Source organism: Protobothrops mucrosquamatus, unplaced genomic scaffold (assembly GCF_001527695.2).
Source record: "Protobothrops mucrosquamatus isolate PMUCROS unplaced genomic scaffold, P.Mucros_1.0 scaffold9648, whole genome shotgun sequence".
Taxonomy (NCBI): Eukaryota; Metazoa; Chordata; class Lepidosauria; order Squamata; family Viperidae; genus Protobothrops; species Protobothrops mucrosquamatus.
The window spans coordinates 1-9,156 of record NW_015395436.1 but is presented as its reverse complement, the minus strand read 5'-3'; the positions used below and the strand labels follow the sequence as shown (position 1 = coordinate 9,156).

Here is a 9,156-nt window from a genome sequence, read left to right as displayed (position 1 = left end):
GCAGAATAAATTCCAGTGCAACAACAGCTGTAATAAGCAATAAAAAAGCAAGGGGTTAAATCAGTACATCAATATATATCAATCTATCAGAAAATTTAGCTTCCTAGAACTGAAGATTTTCTCAACTTTTAGAAGGATTTTAGTGAAGAAATGAGATCATTTCCAAGTGAATATAATCCAAGAATGTAGGTGCATTCGCTTAGAAAGGTCACCAAACAATTCATCAAAATAAACTAAAGGCCTTCAAATACAGTTTCAATAGGCATTAGGTCCAGATTGAAAAAGGGGTTCCTTTAAATGTATAGATGATAAACCATTTAGGATTTTGGAGATCATCTGTAGCAGTGTGAATTGTAGCCTAGAAACAAATTTAAAAGCACAGTAGCTATTTTAGAAGATCAGTCCTACATTCTCAGTGCAGTGTCTGCTAACATTTGGGCTGCTACATTTTGGGCCAGTTGTAGTTTTCAAGTTCTCCCTGAAGTTGGTTTTGGTATAATTTACTGCAATAATCCAGATATGATGGAACTGAGGCAGATGTCAACAAATTTGTGTCTCTGAGACTAGGTGAGGTTGATAAATCAGTCTTCAAATGAGTTGATCACTTTGTGTGACAGGAATTCTTCAAGAGATTTAAAAAAAAACCAGTTGGACTTGTCAATATCTAGGTGCAAGTAATCCCAATAGTTACTATAGTTCTGCAAAAGTCTGGATGCATTGATCCTATGTCCCAATAAAATAATGCTTTATTTCTGATGTTCTATCTCTGTTCAGTTTCTTACTCCAATTCATCCTGGTTCCATCCTGCAAAAATAATTAGATCCAAGAACAATCAATAAAAGCAGCTACAGTACCAATGTAACTAAACCCCTAACAAACATAATGGACAATGTATCTCTCTCTCTTGAGAAGTAAATCTCTTGCAGAGTTGCTTCTATATTGTAATTACAGGTAGTCCTCAACTTGAAAGTTACAATGGCACTGAAAAAAGGTGACTTTTGACTGGTGCTCACACTTAGAACCATTGCAGTATCCCCATGGACATGTAATCAAAATTTGGAAGTTTGGCAACCAACATGAATATACAATGTTTGCAGTGTCCCATAGTCACGTTATCGCCATTTGCGATCTTCCCTGTCAGCTTCTGATAAGCAAAGTCATTGGGGGAAACTTAATGACTGCAGTGATTATAATCATGACAAAAAAGGCTGTAAAATTAGGCATAACTCACTTAAAAACTGCCTTGCTTAGCAACAGAAATTCTGGTCTCTATTGTGATCAGAAGTCAATATCTTCAATGCATTTTGTAAGTTGCTTGAATTTAGTTTTTTCAAAGTAAATGCATTACAGAATTACCGGGATAGAGGCAAAAAAAAAGGGGGGGGGAATTGACAATAGTAAGGAGGTGAAATTTCAGTTCTATTTGCTGCATTGAACTTAAGCGTTTACCAGCATTTAAGGCATCTGGCTATTGTCTAATGATTTGAGTCTTCCAAAGTTTAAAAACAATTGCGGTATAATTGAAATATGAAGATTAAGAAGCTAAATAATAGTTTATACTTTTGGAATTAGAAAAACTTTATTTTTGTGCCTAACAGGTCAATGTACGTAATGGAATGACTCTTCATGACTGTCTTATGAAAGCACTCAAAGTTAGAGGTCTGCAGCCAGAATGCTGTGCTGTTTTTCGATTACAACACAAAGGGTAAGAATTTGAATTAAGTTGAATATAAATAATTTCTTCCCATGAATTTATTTAAGATAATATTTAGCATATTTCATTTCATATAGCAGTTACAGATTCTTCTCTTAAGACAGGACTCTTTTTTTTCTTTTTCTTTTTACAAATCGGCTATGTTTCTTGCTTTAGGTATTCCTCTGCCTTTTATAGGACGAGATCAAATAATTCTGCACCAGGCTGCTGGAGAGGATAACTTCAGCCCCTCTAAGGCTTATACTGAAGGCCACATTAAGCCCAATTCATGGATGATGTCAGTTTCCTTTCTTCTCCTGAATGTGTATTCCAGATAACTTAAGCTTCAAGTGGTTATATAGCTGCTGCAGCACCATCTTTAACAAAGTTAGTCAAGATGCCAAAATAACAGATACAATGACATCAGTACGGAAGTGCAAACATTATGTGTTTATATACTGTACTGATCGCTGACCTAATTACACAATGATGGTATTTGTATGATGATGTTTCATATGTTTTATCACGTGCCACCTTTGGCCTCCGGGCAGATATCCACGGACAATATATTATCATGTGTATCTTAGGGTAGTTCTGTTTCTAACAATTATCTGAAATAAATGAAGTTTCCAAATTGTTTTTTGCATAATTCTAACATCTTTGGAAAGTAAAGTGCTTGCAGATATTTAAGAGATTTTATTTATTTTTGTAGTAAAAAAGCACGATTGGATTGGGGTACAGATGCTGCATCCTTGATTGGAGAAGAATTACAAGTTGACTTCCTTGATCATGTTCCACTCACAACACATAACTTCGTAGGTTGATCTTTTTGTATTATAAAACTGGAAATGCTTTTTGGAAAGCAATGCTGCTAGATTTCTATACAGACTTTTATCCTATTGTCTTCTTACAAAATAAACATGTAAATCAGAAAGCTATAATATAGAGTTTTCTGGTCTTTCCAATATTGATATAAAATGAACAGTTTTGTTCACTAGTCTTGTAGTATAGTGTCTTTTTCTTTCCTACAGTTTTTTCTTGCTTGCATTGGACAATTTTCCTTGCAAGATTAAGAATTATCAAGTGCAGTTTAAAAAGTCTCCTTTTTTAATGTCCATTAATGTCCATTAAGACATTAGTTAGATTTTATACCTAAAGTAGTCAGGGGTGAACTACAGAGTTCCTCCTTTGATCCGTGCATCAGTGTCTACATTGTTCGAAAGTTATTTTTTAACTAATGGAAATAACACAAACTAATTTCCTTAACCACTTAATATTTTTTCCATTCTTCATGCTCCTTTATAGTTCTTAGCAGCAAATTTGTGAATGGGTTTTCCTGGTGCATATATACATATACACATATACACATATACATATACATACACATACACATACATACGCATATACATACACATATACATATACCTCAGTAGTCAAAGATATTCTGACCTTCCTTGCATGAAGAAAGAGGCAGAAAATACACTAATTTTTGTTACATTATGATCCTCTAGGCACCTGAATCATTGCAGTTGCTACGCTTAATGCTTCTTCCAATTTTGGTCTAATGATTGTAACAGAACACTCTCACTAATCAAGTACAGGCATTACAAAATGAAAGTATGAAGGGAGCGTGGGACATGCCAGCTTCAGCTCTTTTTTCTGAAACTTCTGAAAATTGGTGCGAAAGCTGTAAAGAAAGACACTAAAATTTTCTGACCATGCAATCCTCTGTATGAAATGTGTAGTTCTCTGTATGATGTAAAAGCCCTTGTCATCAGTTTATAAAGATTGGAACACACAATTTCATGATCCTTTCTCATTTAGTAATGCATTCATTGGGCTAGGATATATAAAGATACTCGAAAGTATTTTTTTTTAATCCATCTGTAAATTTAGCACAGCTTAGACTCCCTGAAACCTATGTCCCCTTGGGTATGTTGAACTTCAAAGAATCTTTGAAATTGATATGGTACATAGTGAGAAGAAAAGGTAACTGTGATCAAATGCAATATGTACTTAATTTTTTGGGGAGGGGGAGGAATTAAAGAAAAGTTTGAGAATTTCTTCTCTGTATGATATACATACAAACAGATAGAAAACTGTTTGAGTATTTATTTGTTTCTGTGTGCTTATTAAAATTTGATCACAATGCTAGAATTTGCTGATTGTTATAAAAGTTCAGTGCCCATGAAAATATACTGAAACTATTTGAAAATATAAACTAAAGTTAGTTTTTGAAAACACATTTATTGAAAGTTGTTTGCTCTTCATAATTGTCAACATAAGTGACAAACAATTGCAATTGTTTTCTAGGCACGGAAAACATTTCTGAAGCTTGCATACTGTGACATCTGTCAGAAGTTTTTACTAAATGGATTCCGATGCCAAACCTGCGGTTACAAATTCCATGAGCACTGCAGCACAAAAGTTCCAACTATGTGTGTGGACTGGAGCAATATCCGGCAGCTCTTGTAAGGACTTGTTGAAATAATGCAGAACCCTGATTGCTTTAAAAAAAGAAAAAGAAAAAAAAGCTGGTCACCCTATTATTGAAATGCCTGTTTGATGATTCTCTCCTAAACTTCTGTATAAAAAATGCAGAGAATTTTTCTGAAACTTTAAACTATTTTATTTGATGTTGGCATTTCATTTGCCTAGTTCCTATCTAATGCCTCAATCTGTGATGCAGTAACTGTGTGCACGTCATTTTAATCATGCACTCTAGCTACATCTTTTGTACTTTTTATTTGTCCTTAGTACACCTGGCAGGAGTTAGGCTTTGGTCTATATTTGTTGCCAGTGCAGTTTCCCTAAAGTATTCAGTTGTTTGTTTTTCTTTTGTTTTTAATTCTGGTGCTTGTTTCAACAGGTATTATCAGGAATGGGGAAAAGTATTTGTAAAATTAGCTGCCCCTCCCATTTGTTTAGAATCTTTGTCATTTCACTCACTGCTGCAAATTTACAGCTAAATTTATAGTGTATAGTGTGTGCAAAGCAAAGTACTTACATAGAATCTAAAAACAACTTTTAATTATAACAACTTTATTTTATAGTCTGATTCAGCCAACATGGAAAACCAAAACGTGTTTTATTTGATTTTGGTGTGGTGAATCCAATCATAGTGGTTTACAGATTGTGATATATAGCTTTCCATGTTTTAGCTAAGCCAAATGTAATTTGTTCAGTAAACTATAATTAAAGAACCAGTGAGCAAGCAGGTCTACTAGTCCTTTGGTAATTTTTTTACTGTTTTCTTTGCCAGGTTTTTTTTGTCCTAGTTCTGACATTGTACTAAAGATCTCTGCTAAAGCTAATATGATTCTTGTGATAGAATAACAAGTTGCTCCTTTTGCAAGGAATCTGCAAACACATTTAAAATCAAAATGGTTTGCTTTGAGTTCAGAGTGGCTGTTCTGCATTCATTATGTGTTGTTTCAATCATTTTGATAATTTTTGGAACTTGAACCTGAAATAGCATGTTTCCAAGTAACTGTTAGGAGAGCCTCAAATTCAAAGTTATTTGAATCCAAAAAATTTTCCATAGCCCTTTGTCATTTTTCAGTTATTCAGTCACTTCCAACTTGGTGCTATCATTTCACCATGATTATCTGTCAGTAACTGTTTCTTTGAATTCTTATAAGCTCATGTTTGTGTCATCAGTGATAGTATGTGTCCACCTGATACCTTTCTCCCAAATTATCCAAGGTAATCTAACAATTTTCTCCAGTAACTAGAGTTCAGAAGCATTTCTTTGTTCAATCTTTTTGATGGTCCAGCTTTCAGAGTAGCATTTTACCACTGGGAAAGTCAAGGCCTTGATTTGTACCTTTGTGGCCAATTTGATATCTCTGCACTTTAACATTTGATTTAGGTCTATCATCATCTTTCTTTCAAGTACCAAACAACTATTTTTACTCCATATTTTGCTTGTACTTAGTTTCTTGGTCATCATAAAAATACTTCAAAAGTTAAATGAGTTGGACAGGTACACCCATGTTTTTAAGGGCTATTTATAATTAGTTGTGATCTTCACAGTCAAAAGCCTTTGTTTGTATAATAGAGAAAATATAAGCATCTTTTTTGGAATTCTCTTGCCTTTTTTATTATCCATCAGATCTTAGCAATATGATCCTGAATGCCTCTGATTTTTCTGAATCCAGCATGTTCATTTGGCAGTTCATGTTCCATCTATTGTTGAAACCTAGATTGTAAAATCTTCAGCATTATCTTATTGGCATGTGAGATATGCCAATAAGATAATGTATTGTAGTGTGAAAGTATTGTAGTGTGAAATTCTACAGATTATCAAAATTGGAAGATAAACAGATATTTCTCAATCTTTGGTTATTGCTGTGTTTTTGATAACCAGTTAAAAATCATATATAGTTTTTATCTGCATCATTTTTACAAATTTTAAGTAATTTGATTATTTTATCAATTTCTGCAGCTTAATTTAATTGTTAGCAGTATTTTCTAAAACCCATTTAAATTCACTTTCCAGAATATCTGGTTCCAATTCAGTAATCAAACTTTTGTATATTTGATTTTTGGATATTTTTTTCTATAGTTCTTCCATATATTTGGACTATTTTTTTCTTTATATTTTCTTTCTTCAGTAGATCTTTCCTTTTTTGTTTTTTTTTATTATGCCCATCTTTGTTTAAAAGTTTTCCTTCATTTTTGTAATTTTGTTTCTTAAATCTCTTGTCTTTCCCATTTTTATCCTCCATTTGGGGAGGCACTGTTTATTTAAATGTAACTCCTTGTCTCTTTTTGCTCTTCCCTGTAACTCAGCATTTAGTTAGGTAAAGTTTCCTTTTATTTTTTGCCTTCTGCTATTTTTAATGTGTCAAACAACTGTTCCTTTTGCATTTTGGGGTAGTTTTGTCTGTTTGATCTATAATCATATCACAAATTTCACCTCACTATTCTTCTTTTTATCAATTGAATCCCTTAAACCTATTTGCTTTCACTCCATAATCATAATAGGATATTATTCTGAGATGTGGAGGTCTTATAGTTGCTTTGATATTATTTTAGGTTGTGGGAATGAAATATTGCTATAAACATTCATTTTTCTTGGGCCTAACTCTATTGCTTTGTTTTGTTTGAGGCTAAATTTTCTCATTATTCCAGACACTGTTTTATTTCCAATTTTGGCATTCCAGTCATTTATAATTTATAATGAATCTCTTTTTGGTTTTGTGTTGACAAAGTGCTGCAAGTTGTCACAGAATGTTTGCTTCCTCTGCACATGTGGTTGGAACATAGATTTGGACCATGCAGTAGAAGGCTTGATTCTATGAAGTATCATTCCAGGAAGTTTCAATGTGCTGATTCCCAAAATTCAGTGTTCAGTCTTGTTGATGTTGCTCTGTTAACATCAAGTTTGCCTTGGTTTATGGTTGTGATATTTCACATACCAATGGCACACATATTTTGCAGCACTGAACTTTTTCTTTTGCCTCTGGACACATCCTTTTGGCTTTAATCTAGCCACACAATAAATATTGGTGCTACTTATACTTGCAATATGCTCTTCTCCAGGAGTTTATTGCTGATCTTCTAATCAGGGTATCTTGTCTTTTCAGTATCATATTGATATCTTGTGGTTGCGAATGTCCATGTAGTTTTCTTGTCAGGGCACTAGAATAGGTTACCGTTTCTTTCTCCAGTGGATTGCATTTAGTCTGATTCCCTTTTTTATGACTTTCCTGTCATGAGACCCTTCTGGGAATGAATATTCCAATAGCATAGGCTCATTGCATTATTCAGCTATGCAAGCCTCTTCACTATTACATAGTAACAATCCATGAAGATGCACATCTGCATTCTACAACTTACATACATGTGCTATTACTTTCTATTTAAGTATAAACAAGGCTGAATAGTAAATTAAGAAGAAAAAGGGAGAGAAAGAGATATGAAGAGTGAAGCAGTTGAAGATTGAGACAATCAAGATAAATATATAAATAAAAGAAGATTGGAGCACGTGAGATGACATAGCAGGATTCTGTTAATAAAAAGTGCACAGCTCTATACTTCCAAACAGAAGCATTTTGTCTGTATTATCTGTTCAAAGATATAGTTTTAATTGTTTATAAGAACTGATTCTCAAGATAAATGAGAACCAGAATATAGCAATCCTTATTCCCTTCCCTAAGATACTATGCTATCACGAAAAAAATGAGAAAAGATTGTATTGGTAAAAGAATTCTAAGTTTATCATGCTAAGTTGTACTTTGCTTAATCATGTTTTGCACAATATCTTCTAGGTATGGCATACTGTCCCGTGCAAATGCATTTTTAAACTTAAATACTGTATCAATTGATTATAATTTTTCCTAAGATGATTTTTTTTTTTTTGAAGAAAACACAGCTGTCCTGGTTGAAATGTTAAGATCTCTTGAACTCAGTAATTTTATCCTTTGGATGTTTTGATTTTAGATTATTTCCACATTCAAATGTTGGTGATAGTGGTATCTCAGCACCTCCTTTGATGACTCGGCGAATACGTGAATCTGTGTCTCGGATGCCTGTTAAGTAAGTGGCCCTTTAAGTTGTATTGTGTTAGGTTGTTACTGTTTTTGACAACATTCATAGCAGTAATGACATAAGCTGATATTTTAAAAAATTGTTACGAATTTCTGGGCATGTTTCATGTGTGTAAAATGGTAAGGTGTTTTGGAAAGAACACTTCATCTCAAATTGATTCACTTCTTCGGTAACACTTCAGGCTGTCTGCAAAGGAGTATATAGCTTTGCACAGTCACTATAAGTTAAGAAGCGATTCCTTTTGCCTCTCAATCTAAAGCAATAAGTACTTCCACTTCACTTCTCCTCACCCACCTCTCTCTGCTGGACTGCCTGCTGCATCACCCCATCCACTGCCACCCCAGCACACTGCATGTCACTACCAGCTGTGCCCTTCTTTTGTGCCACCACAGCCAGGGCCCTTTTTTGTGTCCAGGCCTGGGCCTTTTTCTGGGAAAGAAGGCCCCAGCCAGTAGTGATGCACAGTGCATACCTGCCCAAGCTCCCCAACGCCCACCACTCACTGCACCTGCCTCCTGTCCACCACTCATAGTTCTCACCCCTGGCATGTGGGACATAGCTAGGATGCTCCTCCATATGTGGAGGAGGGGGATCTCTGGTGTAAAAAACCAAGATGGATTAGTTGTGAAACTATGATCATTTTCCAAAATAACTTTTTATTTCCTGGAGAAGTATATTATAAAACTTATTATTCTTAAATAGGTTCTATAGATTCTCACAAGTTAATGCTAATCTCTTTATACAAAAGCATGCGTCTATAATTTTGTTTTCTCTCCTTAGTTCTCAGCATAGATATTCTACACCTCATGTCTTCACATTCAGTGGAACAAATCCTTCTCCTGAATGTTCCCTTTCTCAAAGACAGAGATCCACTTCTACCCCAAATGTCCACATGGTCAGTACTACTA

At 34.3% G+C, this 9,156-nt stretch overlaps 1 protein-coding gene across 1 annotated transcript; it reads left to right on the top strand.

Moving 5' to 3' along the window:
- Window positions 1-1,593: 1,593 nt before the first annotated feature.
- Window positions 1,594-9,152, top strand: LOC107301030 (RAF proto-oncogene serine/threonine-protein kinase-like; the record flags this gene model as incomplete). The annotated part of the gene is made up of 5 exons (XM_015830299.1): window positions 1,594-1,705; window positions 2,406-2,508; window positions 4,007-4,164; window positions 8,141-8,236; window positions 9,029-9,152. Coding segments are annotated over exons 1-5 (570 nt in total), but the record flags the coding sequence as incomplete, so codon positions are not given.
- Between the last annotated feature and the right edge of the window lie 4 nt (window positions 9,153-9,156).